The sequence below is a fragment of the Astatotilapia calliptera genome, chromosome 17, assembly GCF_900246225.1.
Source record: "Astatotilapia calliptera chromosome 17, fAstCal1.2, whole genome shotgun sequence".
Lineage (NCBI taxonomy): Eukaryota > Metazoa > Chordata > Actinopteri > Cichliformes > Cichlidae > Astatotilapia > Astatotilapia calliptera.
The window spans coordinates 38,929,797-38,951,795 of NC_039318.1; the positions used below are offsets into that span (position 1 = coordinate 38,929,797).

General features: G+C 41.3%; 2 protein-coding genes across 4 annotated transcripts; one reads left to right on the forward strand and one right to left on the reverse strand.

Moving 5' to 3' along the window:
* Positions 1–2,441: 2,441 nt before the first annotated feature.
* tmbim4 (transmembrane BAX inhibitor motif containing 4) lies at positions 2,442–11,474 on the reverse strand. Its single transcript, XM_026147435.1, has 7 exons — positions 11,263–11,474; positions 11,015–11,123; positions 7,166–7,271; positions 5,578–5,611; positions 5,378–5,495; positions 4,774–4,819; positions 2,442–3,979 (listed from the first exon to the last, which is right to left on the reverse strand). Exons 1-7 carry the CDS (start codon positions 11,351–11,353, stop codon positions 3,773–3,775), a joined length of 711 nt encoding a protein of 236 aa, XP_026003220.1. The 5' UTR covers positions 11,354–11,474; the 3' UTR covers positions 2,442–3,772.
* Positions 11,475–15,956: 4,482 nt separating this feature from the next.
* Positions 15,957–21,503, forward strand: LOC113009141 (uncharacterized). Of its 3 annotated transcripts, XM_026147283.1 has the most exons (6): positions 15,957–16,198; positions 16,948–17,857; positions 18,126–18,222; positions 18,596–18,706; positions 19,155–19,321; positions 19,654–21,503. In XM_026147283.1, exons 2-6 carry the CDS (start codon positions 16,950–16,952, stop codon positions 20,699–20,701), a joined length of 2,331 nt encoding a protein of 776 aa, XP_026003068.1. In that variant the 5' UTR covers positions 15,957–16,198; positions 16,948–16,949; the 3' UTR covers positions 20,702–21,503. The 3 variants fall into 3 exon arrangements, with proteins under 3 accessions (XP_026003068.1, XP_026003069.1, XP_026003070.1); XM_026147284.1 differs by having other exon boundaries at positions 16,948–18,222; XM_026147285.1 differs by lacking the exon at positions 16,948–17,857.
* The last annotated feature ends 496 nt before the right edge of the window (positions 21,504–21,999 follow it).

The window sequence follows — 21,999 nt, forward strand, 5'->3', positions numbered from 1 at the left end:
CAGACACCCCCTTTATTACGTCGCGGATGTTTTCAAATAATAGTTTGTTTCACTTTTTCTGTGGGCATATTAAAAATCTAATTACTGTTTTTTCAAAACAAATAGCTTTATTGAACGTGTAAACAAACAAAAGTAACCATCTAACAACTGAAGGCACGGTAACAACGAAAAACATACAATTTCAATATGAAAAATATAAATAAATACAAATCACACAAAAAGGAAAAAGAGTCAGAGAAAACAATCACATTAAATCAAAATTGTTAGGTAATAAAAGTAATTTCACGTCACAGACTCACTGAACCGCTTTACGTCATTCTTCCAGTAATTCCAGTCAGGCTTTGCTTTGAAAAATCTGCATCAGTGAATAAAATATTTTCCAAATAAATTTACTTTTTTTCTCGTTTGTTTGTTTTCTGTTTTTTAAACAATTGTTGCTGTTATTTTTTTTTTTACAAATTCCACTTTACTACTCAGTGAATGGAGTAAATGGTCCAAAAAATGAACGAGAACATCTTCAGAGACTGGATGAAGTCCTGCAGCGATTAGAGGAGGCGGCCCTGAGTTTAAATGTCAGTTCACAGAGAAAGAAGTGACATTTTTAGGACACCGGGTGGATAAGACAAGCTTACATCCAGTGCTGGCTAAAGTGAAAGCAGTGCAGGGGGCGCTACCCCCAAAATCAGTGACAGAGCTCAAAGCTTATTTGGGGTTGTTGAACTACACAGCATTCTGATTTTAAGCCCTACAGACAGAGACACCAGGAGATGAGTGTGCAGGGTGGGTGTGTGCTGTGGGGGGCAGAACGAGGTGGACGCCCATGTTAGAACAGCTACATCAGTCACAACCAGGAAAAGACGCATGAAGGGCCTGGGCAGAAGCTCATGTGGTGGCCACATATGGAGACTGACACTGCAGACAAGGTGAAGTACTGCAGTACTTACTTTACGCAGTAAGTACATTACTGTACTATATATGTACTGTATATGTACATACACACACACATATATACATATAACCAAGTACCTGCAGAGGGTCAGGCAAGTCCTGAGGAGGGAAGGAAGGGGACCGGGGACTGGTGAGTGTCAGCACCACAGTCCAGGATGAGACAACGAACATCCAAGAATACATCAGGAAGATGGAACCATCATGGAAGGACAGGCCCCTGCACGGTATGTACCACCGGCAGATAGAGGAGGTGGCTGATATCCAGAAATCCTACCAGTGGCTGGACAAAGCTGGACTGAAAGACAGCACAGAGGCATTAATCATGGCAGCACAAGAACAAGCTCTGAGCACAAGATCCATAGAGGCTGGGGTCCATCACAGCAGGCAAGACCCCAGGTGCAGGCTGTGTAAAGATGCCCCAGAGACAATCCAGCACATAACAGCAGGGTGCAAGATGCTAGCAGGCAAGGCATACATGGAACGCCATAACCAAGTGGCCGGCATAGTGTACAGGAACATCTGTGCCGAGTATAACCTGGAAGTCCCGAGGTCAAAATGGGAGATGCCCCCAAGGGTGGTGGAGAATGACCGAGCTAAGATCCTGTGGGACTTCCAGATACAGACGGACAAAATGGTGGTGGCTAACCAAAATAGGCGAGTGGCTCCAGCAGATCCCGGGAACAACAGCAGAGATCTCTGTCCAGAAGAGCGCAGTCCTGGGAACAGCTAAGATACTGCAGGACCCTCAAGCTCCCAGGCCTCTGGTAGAGGACCTCAGCTTGAAGGATAGACCGCCCACAGGGGCGAGCTGGGTGTTTTACATATGTCTTGCAGTCCTGTGTTGATTTCCTGTCATACATAGCACCGTGGTCTTGGAGGAACGCTGTCTCGGTTCACCGTATGCTGCACCACTGTGCATGGTTGGAAATAAAGCCACTTGACTTGAAAATATATTTTTGGATTTCAAAACAAAAGTTCCCAGTTACTGTTGAATATGCCTAACATGGTAGCAACATATCCTGGGCGTGTTACTCTGAAGGAAGATTTCTGGGCCTGGATTTTGAACTTCTGGCTTTCGGGTTGTGTTCATTAGATCTATTCCACATTTCTCTACAAGCTTCTCTGTTGTTTTTGCTGTTTACAGATATAACCTATAACTGATTTTAATGATGTCTTACAAGACCGAACAAACTTCAATCATATGTCATGTGTCAACAGATAAAGCCAAACTTAATGCAGGCAAATGCTGGAAATGCATGCAGTGCTGTTGTTCATTAGCACACACACATTTACTCAGATCAACAGATTAACAGCTTACTGTTTTAATCAAGTTAAAATGAATCTAACAATCATATGTATACAATCATTATATAATCAGTTTCACACACATAAAGACCATGATTTCACCTAATTGTTTTAATAAAGTCTTTTTCATGTATAGACTTGCAAAAACAAACACAGTGAATTTAAAACAATACCAAGAAGCTCATAAATTAAAAAGTAAATATCACAATTTTATAAATCAGCATGTATTCATCTGGCAGACCATTAACAGAGGGGGAGTGAGTCTGTGGTGACTCAGCAGTAAATCTTATGCATAACAAATTAAAACAGCGGGCCGTTCACAAATGTGCACACAGAGGTTTTGCCTCCTTCCTAATTTTTCTCTTTCTGCGTATTTGTCACACATTTCAGATGATGGACTGCTGTACAACAGTCATATAAATAAATACATTTTAATATTAGTTTAGAAGTTTTTAAATTCTAATTTTATTTAAATTGATGTCATGAACTACTTGACTACACCTAATAACTGCTCGTGTCACCCTCAGCAGCAGCTGCAATCAAGCGTTTGTGATAACTACCAGCGGGTCTTTGTTATCACTGAGGAACTTTGGCCCACTCCTCTTTGGAGATTTGTCATAATTTAACAACACTGGAGGGTTTCAGACATGAACCTGTTCACATCATACCAAAGCCGTGGCTCTCACAGGTTGGGACACACTGCTTTACATTGTGACAGGACGTGTTGCTTTTCTCTAAGCCTACTTAGATCTGCAAAGTTAAACAGAACCTGTGTTTTTCAGACAGGTCCGAGACCTTTTCTGTATTTTCTCCTTTATTTCAACGTGATGTACAGTTTATATAATTACTTATCAGCATCGTTCTATGAGCACGTTTTGGTTCACGTCGTGGAAAACTGTACTGACAAAATTATTATTCATTTTAAAGATGTGCTTAGATTTTCTAACAAAGCCAATGTTGTTTGCAAATCTTTGTGTGTGTGCATCATTCAGAATCCAATCAAATTCAGAAAGGAAGTACTGACCAATCAGATCTGTGCACACACACACACGTCTGTGAACACATCTGATTGGTCAGTGTTTCCTTTCTCAATGCTTCCTGCATTTGCATCCATCCAGCTCTCCTTTCAGTGTGAGGCTCTGTCTTCACCTGTAAACTGCATGAACTGGAGCAGCACGACTGGAGAGGTCTGTGTAGAGCTGCTGTTTAAAAGAAATGAGCTGCATTAGGGGCAGACGAGCTGCTCACTGGCTCCATATCAAATCAGGCAGTGTGGCCTTCCTCCACAAAACGACGAGTACTTGTTGGTTTTACAAGACAGAAAAACTGATAATAATCCACAACGCTGGTTAATTTGGGGTTTCAAACAAACAGCAGAGAACAACAGAAAGAGCTTACCAAGAACACACCGATTGTTTTAACAGTTACAAAGGTCAATAATGGGATTTTTGGTGCACCAACATCAACACTCACAAGCATAAATTAATCACAGAACAGGCAAATTGTGGGTTTGCAGCACTCAGTGCTTCTTCATCGAGTCGAGGACGCGGAGAATGTGCAGGAAGAGGTTGACAATGTCCAGGTAGAGGTTAATGGAGGCCAAGATGTGCTCCTCAGGAGAGAGCTGCTTCATCAGCATGCTGGTGTCATAGATGATGAAGCCACAGAAGACCAAGGCCCCAGCTCCAGCCAGGAACAGACCTGCATCGTCACTGTGGAAGAAGAGCTGCAGAGAGAACAGAGCACAAGGGGATTTAAAGTGACTCCCATCGGTTTGCTCCTAAAGCCAAACCACCACTGCTCTGCGTCCACCTCAAACTGTTATTTAATACCATCATCCCTGACGTTCTAGTGATTAGGCTGCCGTAACTTCCCACTTGGATCGAAAGCTTCCTTACAGAGATCAGAGAGCCCTTCAGTCCCGGCCTTGTTCAGCCGACTGCTCTCTGGAAGGAGGTAAAGAACCAGCACACTCCTAACACTGACAGCACCCAGCAGCAGTTTGTGTTTGATTTTACCAACGTGTCTATGTTTTGTTTCATCGTGTTTATAGCCGTGTTCAACTTCAGCTGCAGCACTGACATCTTATCCTATACAAGGAAAAGCAGCAGAACAAAGGCTGGTTTTAAACTTGGAAGTCTTCTGCACTACAAGGCCTTTTATTTCAACAAGCCCTTTACCCCAGCAGGCAAGAAAAAGACCAGCTCTGCAGTTTGCACGCTTCACAACAGGGAAACTACAGGTTTCACTTGTGCACGCCGTCTCACTGCCACAGCTTGCTGCTTCTACCCGTGACCAGTTCACCTACTGTGGCTCAGCAAATGTTTGATGTGGAAAAAAGTCCAACATTACAATTCTCCAACTAAACTTCTTTACATTGGTGCACAGCCCATGTGTAGGCTTAGCTCAGAAATACCATCAGCCCTTTTTCTCTGTAGCTTTCTGTTGTTTGTAACTCGTTGGCCTTTGTTCCTCTTTCATTAGGCCCATGTGACACTGATATCAGGCCCCTCCACTCACCCTCATGAAGGTTCCAATGATGAGGATCCACAGACAGGAGAAAAGCCTGCAGGGATGAAACAGACAGTCCACTTTAGCTGGACTCAGTTTGTCTGAGCTGCACGTCAGATAGTAGGACATCAGTGGAAAGCTCATGTACATTTCTAGCTTCAGATTGAAGGTGTTTCGTGTCGTCACAACTTTCAAAATCTACGAATGTTATATTTATATACTCCACTCATCTCATCTGCATGTTACATCTTGTGTGTGATCAGGCGGCACATTGAAGGAGCTCGGACTGGACTTTGTTAAGTTTCTTTGAAGACGTTTCATCCGAGAAGCTTCTTCAGTTCTCAGAGCAACAGGTGGAGAGTCGCAGATTTGAAGCCCTGTGGGACCCAAGAGGGTCGTGGACCTCCTATTGAGCCTCTGCCCAAAAGGCTTAAAATCTGTGACTCTCCACCTTCTAGTCTTAGAACTGAAGAAGCTTCTCTGATGAAACGTCTTCAAGGACGTCTTCTTAAGTCCAGACGCTTTCCTGTCCGAGCTCCTCAGACTGCGATGAGCTGGACGACTGAGAACCTTCACAGACATTTAAAGAGTCCCATCAGAACACAGAACTTACCAAGCTCCCATTTTGCTGAAATCTCTTTTGGACTGAAAGGTGTAGGCTGTTAATACAGCGAACACAGCACAGGTGAGAAACAAAGCTTGCAGTATTGTGGAGTAATCATAGAAGGTGACTGTGGAGAGAAAGAAATCCCATCAGAGTCTACGGTAGCCTGGAAGGCTGGACACTAACCGAATGCAACTCTAAACACTTACGAGCTGTGGCAACAGACAGCGCCTCCAGAAGAGTCTGCAAGCAACACAACAACACAGCCATTATTAAAGCAGCAGTTACTGCGGCTGCAGCCGCTGAGCAGCTCAAAATGAAAAAGGAAACATGGCAACAAAGTAACGTGGGGAATGTTACAGCATCAGGTTTATGGCTCTGTAACCACAGCTGAAACAGGTCACATATAAAAAGCCTTAAAGACCATTTTACACACACAAATACAAACAATAGAAAACAAGAACATTTTATGACTTCATACCATCTTAGAAACAACTTCTGTCATCTTGTTTAGTTGATATCATCCACCATTGTTTACAGTATGCCTCATCAGTTACTTCATCTATTATACATCTATAGTGAGTAAAACTGGTATTAAACACAAAAGGCCCATCAGTGCACTGATGGGTGTTACTGTCACCTGTGAATAGAGTCTTTTAAAATATATTTACTTGGAAAATTGGTGACGTGTTGAATACTTATATTACCCACTGTTCATAAACAAGCTACTGTTATACGTGTTAGCTTCTCTTCATGGAGGAAATAAACTGATCATTATGATTGTAATTCTGATCATTTGATCTACCAGAGACAGACGAACGTTGCTGATAACAAATGTGAATCATTTTTGCTTCGTGCCAAGGCGCCGACTGAAAGAGGCCACCACCATCGGTAATACCAGGAAAGGCTGAACATGGTCTGCAACAATGCTTAGGCAGGTAGTAACAGGACTCCAGGTTTCCTAGCTGTAGCATCACACTGCCTCTGCTGGCTCGCCTTCATCCCATAATGCACCCTGGTGCCAGGTGTTTCACAGGTAAGTGACGCACACACGCTCAGCCGTCCACGTGATGCACCAGAAAAATGTGACTCATCTCTGTGGTCCACTGCTGAGGCTCACGTGCCCATTGTTGGTGCTTTGACAGTGGACAGAGGTCAGCACGGGCAGCCTGCAGCAGCTCGTTCTTGTTAGCTTGAGCTGCAATAACTCATCCATTGGATCAAACCAGACAGGCCAGGCATCGCTCCTCGCGTGCATCAGTGAGCCTCGACCACCCACGACTCTGTCGGTGGTTCACCAACGTTCCTTCCTTGGATCACTTTTTAGATACTGACCATTGCAGACTGGGAACGCCCTCAACAGCTGCAGCTTTGGAGATGCTCCGACCCCGTCATCAAATGTGGCTCCTGTCAAACTAACTCTAACCTTAAGCTTGTCCATTTTCCCTGCTAGTAATATACAAACTTCGGGGATAAAATCTCCACTTGCTCCTTAATCTATCCCACCCACTAACAGATGCTGTGATGAGGAGACGATCAGAGTTAATCACTCCACCTGTCGACGGTCACAATGATGATTGGTGATCATCGTCTCCTGGTGTAAAAGTATGTTCTTATAAAACATTCGTTTTATCACGAGCAGGAATTAGACCACGAATATTCTTGGACTGGGTTCACTGAAAAATGACTCACTGCCCATCACCGTTACTTTCCTGCAGCAGACAACAATTTTGACTGTTATGACAATCAATCAAATTTAAAAAATGTATTCAAGAAACTGAAAACAGAAGAACTTACAAAAGCAAACAGGAGGTAGAGGTTAGCTGGATGTTGGTGCCTGTACACAGCGAGAGCCACCAGAAGAACCAGCGAGAGCAGAGATGAAACCATCACCACAGCTGGGCTGAGGAAGGAACCAGGTCACAGTGAGACAATAAGGAGAACCAAGCTTCATAGAGATTATGTGCAAAACGAAGGATCATTTTATAACAGCAGGTAGCACAGACAGCACGCTGTGGACAGGTGATCAGACTGTACATGCAGCCACTCATCGCCTCTTAACACTTTGCTTGGAAAAAGAGAAATAAGAGCAACAATTTACTGAACCGTGCAAACAGAAGAGGAATTTCAGTTTACAGGCAAAACTGGTTTCGTACAATTCTCCTGAGCTTTAAAGTTCATATTTGGGAAAACCACCGTTCCTCCTCAGCACAGCCTGATGTGTAATAATGTCTTTAAATTAGAGCTGGGCGATAGAACGATAACGATATGTATCGCGATATAACTTTTACTCGGTAGAGAAATTAAACTATCGCGATAGACCTCGCCGCTCTTGTCCTCTTAAAAAAAAAAAAAGAAAAAAAAAGAAAGGTCAGCCAATCCAAATTAAGTAGCGCAGAGCCGAACCAATCACAGCCGCAGCGTCACGTCGCGTGACTTGTTACGTACAGCACAAGTGCCAAGCCGCACGTGTGTTTGTTTGGGAAGCAGCCAGCAGGTAATGGAGGAAATGAGTGTGCCGACTAGAAAAATCAACCGAGCGTGACCGAAGAGAAAACAGATGACGGTTCCAATGCCGGAGAGATTGTCGAACGGAAGAGCCATAGAAGCTCCGTAGTGTGAAGGTATTTCGGCTATTTCAAGTCTGACAAAAAACAGAGTAGCGTGCACTGTAAATTGTGCCGAAAGCAAGTCTGGAAATACAATAAACTGGTGCATGCGTCACACTGTGCGCCACGTTATTGTTTCGGTGAAATGAATTTCTACAATACTGTTAATTCTACTCTCTGCAGTGTTTAAATGCTTACATATACACACAGTTACTGTCCCTCCACACATACGACTCGGTTCTGCTTCTATGCCCCAGCTTTGTTTACTTTTTCCCACCGAGGCTTCTAGACTTCTGATTGGCCAACATTTCTGCACGGTTAGGAATCTAGCGCCACCTGCTGCTTTGGCATGTTCATAGCAGCGTTTTCCTTCATTTCTGCCTTTATGTGTGGACGGGATTATTTTTTTAAAACGAAAACGGAAAATCTCCGTTTTCAAAAATAACCGTGTACGTGTGGACGTAGCCTCAGTCTCTGACTGGAAGCGCTGATTCGTCATTCGGCTTTTGTCAGACTAAAGTAACTGTTAAAACTGTTTGAAAAGCTCAGCTATACAACAAGGAGAGATCGAGAATTTCCTTTTAGTTCTCAGTTTATTTGATATTGACAAAAGTTAGTCAGTTTTGTCTGTTCTTCTGTAACACAAACTAAGATTTATTTTTAGAATTAATATTTTGTTTCTAAGTGGAATTGACAATTTAGTCTGTTTCATTTGTTCTATTTTGAAACTTAAACGCTTTAGCGGCTGCCTTTTGTGTAGTTTGCAATATTTGCCTTTATTTATCTGAAAAAGTCTCATGTTCCTTAAGTACATCTACCCTGTTGAACTTATTATGGGAAATAAATATTTAAATAAAAACAAGCTGCTGATTATTTCACATTTTACTTGTGAGCAACGGCACATTTAAATCTTACAAATATAGTTATTTGGCTTATATCATGATAGATATCGTTATCGCCTGAAATGAAAAAAACATATCGTGATATGAAAAAATCTCATATCGCCCAGCTCTACTTTAAATCATCATCAGAAAAATTCCTCCGAGCTCCCTGAAGGACACCCCAAAGCTGCCTCTTTGGACACTGGCCACCTTTAACCTCACACTGTTTCACTTTTCTATCCAGACATCCTGAACTGCATTTGGCAGTTTGGGACCACTGCCATGAAAAATCAGTCGCCAATCAGAAGATTTCCAGATGGTGCTGCACGATGGCTCAAACTCTGAAAGTTCATTTCTATGTTCAGAAAACTACATGACATGAATTTTTGACAGGATGAAATTGAGCCCCAAACCACGACAGAACTGGTGATTTAATAATCTGACGTACTGGCCAATCAGGACACAAAGCAAACACGTTTCTCTAACATTTGTTATCAGCAGTTATTTGAGGCTTTGCTAATATGACAACGTAGCTTAACACTAATCTTGTCTACTTGTTAAATAGTCACCAGTCGTGAGTTAGTCCTTCATGCTCTTCCTGACTCTGCTGAGATCCTAGCTGCTATGTTTATGCTGCTTCCAACAGGGACAGCCACACTGATGAACACGCTAAACACATGTTTTATTCACACATACTGATCGATGCAATGGGGGCAACTCAGGGAACAAACCATGACACTTTCAGTGGCAGACAACCAACTCCAACCCCTGAGCTACGGCCTCCTTTTCCCTGGACTTAAAATGAATGGGGGGGGGGGGGAATCAACACTCGTGCCTCATCCACAAGATTTACAGAAAACTTGACCTCTGACCTTGAAACTCTGTCACAGGTCAGAGTTGTAGTAAACACACTATGGGATGAATTTCTATTTCGACGTCCCTCCTTCTCCAACGATCACATTCACAAACCTGCGTGTTCAGGTCCAGTTAAAACGTATCTGTATGTGACACTAACGTCGGGACTGAATGGCTACATTTACAATAACTGATGACTGTTTTTCCTTCTTTATCACTGCAATAGAACTTATTTATTTCAACGCTTTTGTAACATTCTCCAGATTAAAAGTGAAATAATAGAAAATATTCTGTTAATTAAATAGCATTAATATTCAAAAATAGAATAGCCAATAAAACCTGAAGGTTGTCAGGCTGGACACTTCATTATTTTTAATATTAATAAACATGTACACCATCATAACATCTTGTTCACAGCAGCATAAAATCCTTTGATCAAAGCAGAGTTTAGAATGCTGACACACTCGATATACTCGCTTTTCTTCACTGCAGCCCTCACACACTCCTTACACGACATCACACACTCCTTACACGACATCACACACTCCTTTAAAGAATTACAGACACAAACTTACTCGTTCGCTCGCACACTTATCAGTTTCAGATCAAACTGTGCAATCAAAGTAGTTATCCTGTGCTTTTCAATGACATTAGGGTCATTATGGTAATCCCAGGCAAGGTGCCACATCCAAACCTCGTGGCGCTTTTGTGGATCTATACCTGTACCGGGCTGTAATCACAGCAGATGAAGACTGGTGAATCACACCATCTTCTGTTTATGTTTATTTCATTGATGTACTGTAAGAAGTATTCGTTTTTTGTGTTTAAAGACTAACCATAAGGCAGTGCACCTAAAAGAGCTGTGAGAGATTGTACAAATGTGTAACGTTGCTGTCTATACATTTGCAGCAGTAAAGACGAACTCACAAAGCTACACTGCTTTTGATTCATCTTCCAAGTGTGCAGCATAATGATAAAGCAAATCTAATATTTGCAAGAATATGATGACACTATGATACAACAATATCAACTCTCTGTCTCTTTGAAACTGCACAACACTGAGATAGGAGATTTGTTGGCATCACTAAATATTACACATATTGAGGAGGCGGATTTAACCATTACTGCCAACTCTTGCGTAAACATGGATGATGTAATGAAAGCAGACGAGGAGCTTCCGCAGGAGATAATGTAACTTTAGATTCTCGTGAGAGGAGACGGAGTACTCTCTTTGTCTCCTGTCCTTAGAAAAATGAAACAGACAGCAGCACCTGGTTATATATGAAGCAGCTCATTCTCACCTTGCGATAACAAACTCCTTGATGGTCTGAGAGAACATGAAGAGAGCAGAGGTGGCTGTGGTCAAGATGATCTGCAAGCTCAGGAGGGTGTACACCTTCCTTAGAAAGCCTAATGAACCAAGAAACAGCGTTACAGTAGCTCAAAACCCATCGGAAGCTAACGAAACCAATAATAACTGTGTAGAGGAAAACCGTGAACACGGCCAATGATATCAGTGTTAGCTAGATAGCACGGGTCTGTTACTCACCCATACGGATCTGAACACTGGCCGTAGCAACATTAGTGCCGTAGTTAAAATCGTCTTCGATAGAAGACCGCGGGTATTTTTCACTGCTCATCTTGTTAAACCAGCGTTTTCTTGAGGTGTTCTTGTTTCTCAAGCTACGTAGTTGCTTTACGGAAGAGCAGAGTCCTTTTCTTCTTCTAGATTTTATCGGCTGTTGGCAAACAACTGAATGGTGCATTACCGCCACCAACCGGTGTGGAGTGTGAACTGCAACGTGGCTCAAAAAACCCCTCAAATCCTCCCAAAGTATTTACCCTCTTTTCAAGGTTCAAGGTTCAAGGTTCTTTATTTGTCACATGCATAGTTATACAAGTATAACACACAGTGAAATGTAGCCTGACACGCTCCTCGACATGTGCAAAAAAAATGGGGGGGGGGGGGGTGTAGAGGAAGAACATTATATATATATATATATATATATATATATATATATATATATATATATACACATATAGTATATACATTGTGCATGTGCAGTAGTAGCAGCAAGCAGGTGAATTCTGTACATTAATATGAATAGATATCTGACTATTTTACAGGATAGACAATATAAACATATTTAAAATTAAAGGAATTGAAATGTACATTGTGCCTTGGTTTAGTGTCTGGAAGAGTCCTGACTCAGTCAATTATAGATGATGTGAGAGGGCGGGTGTGTGTGTTTAGGGCACGGATGGCTTGGGGATAGAAGCTCCTCTTGAGTCTCTCTGTCCTTGCCCGGAAGATGCGGAACCTTCTACCAGATTGCAGAAGTTGGAACAGTTTGTTGCCTGGATGGGACGGGTCCTTCAGTATCTGTGCTGCTCTAGTCCGGCATCTCCTGGTGTAGGTGTCCTGAAGCGGGGGGAGAGCAATCCTGCAGCAGCGTTCTGCTGTACGGATCACTCTCTGGAGAGCTTTTTGGTCCTTCACACAGCTGTTCCCAAACCTGAATGTGGGCAGCCCATGTCAGGTCTGAGGAGATGTGGACACCAAGATACTTAACGGACTGCACCCTCTTCACTGAAGCTCCATTGATGATAATGGGCTTGTACTCTCTGTGCTGACTCCTTCTGAAGTCCACCACCAGCTCCTTGGTCTTGCTGACGTTCAGCTGGAGGCCACCTCTTTTAAAACTGAAATTAAGACCTGATAACTTTCACTTCTTGAGTCCATTTGCAGTAAATCAATCTATGAAAATGAAAAGATCTAGTTTCATTTTTATGTTTCTGAGGTTTTGGGTCAGTTGTCTACTCTCCACCTGATACTTGCAACAGTGTAATATAACATGTTCCATAGTCTAAGGAGCTTGGAAAGAAAAGCATCTGGACTTCTTTAAGTTGCTTGAAGACGTTTCACCTCTCATCCGAGAAGCTTCTTCAGTTCTAGGGTGAAATGGTGAGAGGTGAAACGTCTTCTCTAAATAATCTCAAATGATTCCTTGAACAGGACAATGAGTTCACTGTACTTAAATGACAATGATGGCCACCAGATCACAATCCAATGGTGCGCCTTTGGGATGTAGTTGAATGGAGGATTTGAATGAATGGCAGACAAATATTTAGCAACTATAGTTATATGTGATGCTATCACATCAATAAGGAGCAAAACTCCAGAATGTTTGTCTTGATGCATGCTCAATCATCCAGGTAAGGAAATCCTAGAAAGTTTATTGTGTCCATCTGGACGTTTTCAGTGGGAGAAACGTTTCGTCATCATCAGGTGACGTCTTCAGTCTCAGCTGACTGCTGCTATAAACAGTGACTGAAACCAGCACCACTGAATGAACAATAGGCTGAGAGGTCAGTTCCTTCATCATTAATGATCAATGCTCATGCAAACTGCCATGACCATTGATCAACAGCCACTGATCAAAGATAATTGATTAATGACAATTGATCAATGGGGAATGGCTGCAATCACAGCATTGTAAGATGGTGACAGATGTACCTTTAGGCCCCCTCCTCCATTCAGAGATGGTCTTTCCCTTTTCACGTAAATGGCCTCCTTGACTCCGCCCTCAAACCAGCGTTCCTCCCTGTCCAGGATGTTACATCCTCATCATTGAAAGAGTGTCCACTGGCCTGTAGGTAGACAGACTGCAGAGTCCTGCGGGGGACCTGATCCACAGGATGGACCAATTTTTGCCACAGTGTGTTTTGGGGTTAAAAGCCACAGAGACGCAGTGTTTAGAGAAAATGCGTCTCAGCTGTTTCAATACTCCGGACACATACAGGATCACGAAGGGTTCCCCTTAGGCAGCAGTCGTCCTTCTTCTCTCCTGGATCAGCTGGGGATTTTTTAGGCGCCTTTCCAGGTTTGACAAATGTCCAGCTGGGATAAACACATTAACTCAGGGCTTCTTTGATATGATGTTCTTCTGCTTCCCTAGCAACTGTATCTATGGGAATGGTGTTGTAGCGTCCTGATGACACCTTGACGAAATGAAATCTTAAATACTGAAATGTATGCTTTGGTTTGTGGTACACGTGGAGTTTAAAATGTTCCCCATTACTGACGAAACTCTCACATTCTAAGAAGCCTAGCCTATCATTATTCACATAGTTGGGTTATTTAACATAATCCCTGGTTCTTTGATAACAGAGTGAGGTGTTTCACTATGGGTATCGCCTTGGCGTGACTGTAGAATATATATAAATATAATGGAAGTGCTGGATATACAGTCCGGCCCAAGTCTTCTGTCAGAAAGACTGCAGCAGTCCAGGAGTTTGGTTAACTGTCTTTAATTAAGCTCCACAGAAGAATTGATTCTTCTGAAGAACATCAGAGCTTGCCAGGCTTAATCCAAATGCAGTGCAGCCATACGTGAACTCATTGTTGTAGAAGATACAGTTTATGTTACTATAAGCATGGTTTTCTGGAAACAGAAACAGGCAATTCTGTAATTAGTCGAGTCAATAACAACTAAGAAACAATCACAACACATCTACGCAACACAGCAATATTTTACCATGTCCACAAGGGGTCACTGTAGACCATAAGTTGGCTAAATAGCACATCTGACAAGTTGCTAGTAGTAAGGCAAGAACATGGCTAACAACAGTTAAACTAAACAATTAACGATTGAAAAATCCTTTAACCGCTGGATGTAATCATCACCGGAGATTCTGACCACTGCTACTAACTCTTTACTAAATAATTAAATAATTCTACCAACGTGGTATCACTATACTGAGGCACAACGTCAACATTCACAAACAGCTACAGCCATTACGATACCAGTTAACCTGTCAAAGGGAATAACACTTACAGGTTCATTAACACACATGTAATCACACAAAACCGCGTTACAACTGTTGCTGCTTTAGTCTCTCCCTCCCTGAGCACATGACCACTGATGCGCTTATTCCTTTTGGGTGCGCTTGATTCATGCCTCTAGACATCCTGAGGCCAAGACAGAGCAGGAAATTTGACCAGTGACCAACTGCAGAAGCTCCAATGACACCACAGGTATGTCCTAATTCCTAGGCTGCATCCTTCGGAGGCTGCATTTGAAGTCACATCCAGGCGACAAAGGCTGCTCTGAATGTGGCCAACAATTGCGTCCTCCTTCTCCCCAGATTTAAAGTATGGGTTGGGTGTGTCCTTCGTGGCCCACCATATCCCAGAACTCATAGCGCGGCCCAGCCAAGTCCAGTTTCCAAAATGGCGGCAGCTACTTAGTTTTAATATTTCTCTTATTACTCTTTCTGGATCACAAAATAAACTTTTAAGATGTTTTCATGTAGCTGTGTCAACTTCAATTATATGCTCGGTTTATCAAGACATCACATATTTGCAAAAGTGCTCCGTCGTTTTCTGAGACGTCTGTGACCCACCAGCTCGATAGCTGACCGGGAGGTCGAGGCTCACTAGAGCCCGGCGAGAACAGCGAACTCCATCGTTTTCAGACCCTGCGGTGACACTGTGTCATTTGTCTTTCCTCCATGAACTAGAGGAGATGCAGACTGACAGAGTGCTCCTGGTGTACTGTAAAATTCTGGAGACTGAACCTTGAACTTGGATTGGTTTGGTTATCCCAACACTTTCTTGCTGTTTGGGGGAGAAGAGACGGGGGACACAGAGTGTTGCTCATGACAAAAGACTGAACCTTTCTTTTTCCTTTCACCGAGGTGTGATGGCTTGTTCTTTGCAGCAACTGCTGTCTTGGATTTTCTATCTTGAGCTGGTGGGCAGACACAGTAGGCCGGTGCTGAGAGTAGTCCTGTCATGGTTCTGGGTCATTTTGACCCAGCATTTTAATAATAATAATGGATTGCATTTATATAGCGCTTTTCGAGACCCTCAAAGCGCTTTACAATTCCACTATTCATTCACTCTCACATTCACACACTGGTGGAGGCAGCTACAGGTGTAGCCACAGCTGCCCTGGGGCAGACTGACAGAAGCGAGGCTACCATATCGCACCATCGGCCCCTCTGACCATCACCAGTAGGCAGTAGGGTAAAGTGTCTCGCCCAACGACACAACGACCGAGACTGTCCAAGCTGGGGCTCGAACCGGCAACCTTCCGATTACAAGATGAACTGCCAACTCTTGAGTTCTTAGGTTTTTGTTTATTTTTACATTATGGATTGTTTTCTGATCCTCTTGTGCTTTGGTGATTATTATTAGGATTCTATGTTTCTGTTTATTGGTGTTTAGGGATTAGTTCTTTGGTTGTGTCTCATGTTTGGACGATCTGATTTCCTCGTGTCAGCATTGTTCCCACATCATCATAATTAATGTTGTTCCAGGTTCAACATTGCAAGTGACCAATCACCTTCTTGTGACGTCATTCCTTTGCGACTTCGAAATACCCGCCTTCGAGTATTTCGAAATACAAGTGAAGAAGCGAAAAACCGCCGCCTGTCCGCCGAATTTGAAGTCAATTTAGGATACTTTCCTTTAATAAACGGTAAGCATTATACATATGTTCCTCACTTGGCTTGCTGTTTGTTTGCTAGCGATAGGCTACTTGACGACAGCATTAGCTAACCAGTGTTCTCTAGACCAGCGTTCCCCAACTTTTTGGGTGTTTCGTGGCCCGGGGGTTGGGTCAGGCAAAATTGCAGTAGCTTCCCTGATCATTTTACAAACATAAGTGAAGAGAATCTGGACTAAAAGGCCTAGACTTATGGTTGTGTGCTGAATCTATGAATCAAACTATCACCTGGAAACATAATTAACTGGTCCATAGCTGTGAAACTGGACATGAGTTCTTGATTCTATGGAGATTAACAGTAATCCAGAAATTTACAAATTTGTCCCTGGGACATCGCGTAGATGTTGTCCCTGGGACATCGCGTAAATGTTGTCCCTGAGACATCGCGTAAATGTTGTCCCTGGGACATCGCGTAAATGTTGTCCCTGGGACATCGCGTAAATGTTGTCCCTGGGACATCGCGTAAATGTTGTCCCTGGAACATCATGTAGAAGTTGCCCTGGGACATCGTGTAGATGTTGTCCCTGGGACATCATGTTAAAGTTGCCAGAGACATACCATATGAAAGTTTAGCTTCTTTTAGCCCCTGTTTGTTTTATATTATTTTATATATATATATTTTTTAATATTATATTTAATATTTACATTGCAAAAAAACCCACAACAAGTTAAAATGAATTAATGAATATTGACTAATTAAACCTTCGTTATTTTTCCACCAGAAATGGACGACATAATTAGAAGAAGTGTTCTGAATGACGAAAAAAAAAGAACTGGAAAAGACACACAACTTTGTGTGCATGTGTCACAATGCCAGGAGGACCCATTCAGTGTTGTGTTAGAAAAATTGAACTCATTAACCCTTCATGGACATTATAAATGTTTAAATGTTGCCTCAGGTAAAGACAGGAAAAGAGACTATTACAAATTCAACTGCATCAGAGCTGGGAAAAAAAGTCGAAACAGCTACAGAGCAGTGGGCTGTAAGGCCTATGTTTCATTTAAAGTACTCAAATGTTGGAAAGACCACACAGTCATCGTGCAGCGTACATATGATAAGCATGATGGGCATGATCCTTCGGACCCAAAAGACGCACATTTCAACAATATTTCCAGTGATTTGAGGAGGAAGATTGAGGAACTGCTTTCCCTTGGAACTAAGCCAGCCATCATACTAACCGAATGTCATAAATGGGCCAAAGAACATGGACACAGAGATCTTCACAACAGAGAGCATTTTGTCACACCACGTGACATTGACAGTGTTAGAACCTGCATGATGAGGAAGAAGCACTTTAACTGTGGAGACAGTCAAAGTGTACATACCTTACTTAATGGAAAACATCAAGAACATGTTCTCTTCTATCAACCATACACATCTGACCAAGAACTAATGATTGTTTTGCAGACACCTGTAATGAAATCAAACATGGAGAACTATGCAAAACAGTTAGTATTTGTTGACACCACGCACTGCGTTAACCAGTATTCATTTCCCTTATTCACACTTGTTGTAAGAGATGATCATGGGCATGGAGTCCCTGTGGCCTATGCTATTGTCAGCAACGAAAGTCAGAAAACCCTGGAAACTGTTCTTGGAATAGTTTGTGAGCATTTCCCAACTTCCCCGAGGTAAATAATACATTGACAGCTATTAATTTTGAAATAATTCCTTTTCAAAAAAGTTATAACATGCCAGAATCTAATGCTATAGCTGCAGCATGGGCTGCAAAAAACTTTCCTTTCCAGTTGTTAAAGTTATTCCTATAGGCTGTATGCAGTATTTTATATATCTACTTGTGAGTTGAAATGTTTAATTTGGCATTGAAGTGGTGCTTTGAGATAGCAAAAACATTTTCATACTGTTTAATCTCATTTAGTGTTTTCTTTTTTTCTGTAGAGCATTTATGGTTGACAAAGACTTTGCGGAAATAAATGCTTTGCAGAAGGTTTTTCCAGAGTCAGCTATCCTTCTATGCTGGTACCATGTCTTGCAGGTAAACCACATTGTTTTCTTTTCACGTTGTCTAAGATGCACCTGAAACACATTTTTACAACAGGGTCCTGTTGTTATGAATTGCCTCATTGTGATATTCACCTACTCAGGTTAATGAATATAAAGGGATAAAATGTTGAGTGACTATGTCCATCCATTTAAGACCACAGTGCACTCATCTTCTGGTGGCTGCTTCCCAAAGCTCTTTTTGACATTTAAAAATATGTTTGCCTGGTTGATTTCTGTAATGCACAGGTCCTCTTGTCCAGTGAGTGACAAAGTTATTTTTGGAAGTCAGCTTTCTTTTATGCTTTTTGTACAGCTGCTCCTCTGTCTCTCTCTCCAGATTAACTTTTTTTCTCTTACATTCACAGGCTGTTAATCGATGGCTTTCAAAATCAGAGTCCGGGGTCCATGGGCTTTCTAACACCCAAAAGAGAAATGAAATCATTTCTTTCTTTTGTAAGCTGAAAGCTTGCACATCTGTAAGTGTAATTTGTCTATTTCACATTTTGATTTCTTGATTACACTAAGAGCATAATAACTTTCAGTTGCTAAAAAAAGTTACAGAGAGATACAAAATAGATTTTTGAAACAATTTCTAAAACTGGCTTCTTATCTTGCTTATCAAAACAAGTACTTAAGCTGTGCAGAACATCATTGTGTCACCCACTGTGCAGTAGAACTTGTGAGTGGGATTCTTTCACAGACAGATGCTGAAACCAAATATGCTTATAGGTTTAGTGTTCCTTCTTAGCCATTGTAAGGGAAGAAATAATTGCTTCTTAATACAAAAACACGACATATTATTAATAACTTAAAATTCTTAATGTTATTCAATAAAAGGAAAAGGGCTTCAATACATAATATTAAAGATTTCAATAGGTCTGTTAAATGGATTGAAATATATTCTGTTGCATCCAATTCTCTTAGGAGGACGACTTTAAAGCCACATCAGCAGAGTTCTGCCAGACATTTAAGCAATACCCTTTGGTGTGCCAGTATTTTCAGAAGCACTGGGAAGGCATTGGCCACATGTGGTGTGACTACGGCCGTCGCTTCAGTCACGCTCGTTCTGAAACAAACAATGTGATTGAAAGGTATGATTTATTATTTTGACCTCATTCAATTGTATTGCTGAAAAAAAGATATTGTGCTTTAATCCAAGAGGCTAAACTGAGTAGGTTCGTCATGTCATTGCCAGAACAGGTTTTAGGCAAATCCTTTAAATTCTAGCAGCGTTTTTTATGTTATCACAACAAAAAACAGAGTAGGTGGATTTGCCTAAATCAGCTAAACCGGCACAGAGCATTCCTTTATAAAAGACGTGTGCAATAGGTATTCCAATTTTTAAAAAAATAATACAGTCTTGATTAAAACTTTAAATTCCTTCAGTTACAGTTACTAATCATTTCAAATAACTGTTTTTCAGATTTTTCCACCGCCTGAAATACCAGTTTTTATCTGGCTACAAGAATAGGCGTCTGGATGATCTGATTGAAGTGCTCCTAGGGAAGGCCGACGACTACTTGTCAGTCATAAAAACCCTGCAAGATGTGGGCCGCATGAAAAACAGGTTTGCTGACACCTTGTCTCAAGTTTCAGACTCTGCTTCAAGACTGATGGAAAGTGGTTGGGCTCTTAAAATTACAGTCAAGAACAGCCATGGAGTTAATGCATATCAAGTCCCATCTGAGTCAAGAGAAGACATGGTGTATGATGTCTGCCCTGTTGAGTCCTACTGCAACTGTACATATGGCTTACGAGGACTTCTTTGCAAGCATCTAGTGTTACTTGCAAAATTAGCAGAGGCTGACAATGACATCTATCCAAACATGGAAACAGACATTTCTACCTTGGCAAGAATTGCAGTGAAAGAAAGGCATTACTTTGTACACTGTGAGGACTTGAAAGTGATAAAAATGCCAAGTTTGTTTGGAAATCTGTGTTTTTTTGCATCGGCTGAAACACTTCAGTGCACTTGTTGTACGTTCTCTCACTATAACACATGTGCTTGCCTGAAGGTGGCTTGTAGCCATTTTAAACAAATGAAAAACTCTCTGAAAAGTCCTCTATCAACTTTGAATGACACTCCTGTAGTTGAAAGCACAGACAAAAAATGCACAGAAGATGCAGTTGGAAAACTAAATGCTGTTTTAGACACAGTTAAACAGTGGGCATTCATTCCAGAGGGTATTACTCCAATGATAGATGAACTGCATACAAATGTCTTAAAAACAAAACAAGTAGGCAAAAGTATATGCCAGTACGAAATAAAGACGACAGATAATGCACGCAAAATTAGGCCATTGTATTCTAGCAAGAAACGTTCGGCCAGCATCGACATTCCAACAGTCTGTGAAAATGAATGTGAACAGTCGATAACCACTGAAAGAGAGACATCCTCTGGAGAAAATGAAAACCTTTTGGAATACAAAACAAAAAAGAGAAGAGTTAAAGCTAAGTATATGCACAAGTAGACTTTTGTGTGACATTTCAAAGGGACTGCATCCATTACTTCTGTTTATTGAAACCTAAAGCTGAATAGCTGTCTTAACTTTCTGCCAAGGAACAGTTGAAAAGAAATTGTTTGGTCTCTCAAGCAGTTGTTATTTATGTGTGTTATTCATTACTTTGGCTTGGTTGCTGTTTTTGATACAAATTCATCTGTGCCCATTGTAATATTTTCATATGTTACTATTTTTATATTGCTATGCATTATAAATAAAGGATTACTTATTACTATTAAAGGTCTGCATTTGTAATTGTTGGTATTATTTATAAAATATGCGCTCTTAAGTTTTTTGCTCCATAAAACGATACCTGTCACTTTTTGGACATAGAGTATCAGTTGTTGAGAATCCTGGCTCATACAAAATAGAAGTAAAAGGTTTCAACATCCAGCCTTTTTATGATTAAATACAAAGTGTAATAACAGAGTTATTGGGGTGTGATTTTGTTAATAGTTAGTCTTAAGTATAAGTTTAATAGTAATGAGTAAGAAAATATAGCCAGAATAATGGAATGAGACTAACACCTGACCTCACACTGAGATTTGGTATGAAGTGGCATGTTTGTGCTAATGCTGACATTGGGGCTCAGAGTTCCTCTGTGTGTATATATTTGTGAACGTTAACTTGGCTAATGTCCAAGGGTTTGACTGCTTTCCTGTTGGATTGTATCACAAAGAACAGGGATAAGAGCACCAGTGGCCGTGCACACCCTCATCTCTCTCCTTCACCCGATCATTAGTGTTGGAAACCGGCATTAGCTCAGAGTAGATTAGACTTCGGTATAGTGCAAGTGATTTGATTTTATGATTATTTGATTCAGTTTTTTCTGTGTTCAAGCTCAATTACTTTAATAAAATATGTTGAATTCAAACAAATAAATAAACAAATAAACTGTGGACATTACCCTTTTAAACCTTTCTGAAACAAGACAGGTAAAAACCAGTGTATAAAAGTTTACATAGGTATAAATAGCTCTAACACTTTACTCCAGCCTGGCGTCCACACATGTGGACATCACATTTTGGGTTATTTAGACCAAAATACTAAATCTTGATCAACAAGTGCCTGATATACAGTTATGAGGACATTATACTGCAACTGTTCTATCGAAATTTCAAATTAATGTCCTCATATGTGGCTCTCATTTTTCTCAGAAACAAAAATTAGGTAAAAAAAACAAAACCTGGTAATTCTTTCTTTTTACATTCATCGGGTTCCAATCGGCCCAAATATCAAAGAGAAATTAAAAATGCATGCCATGGAAG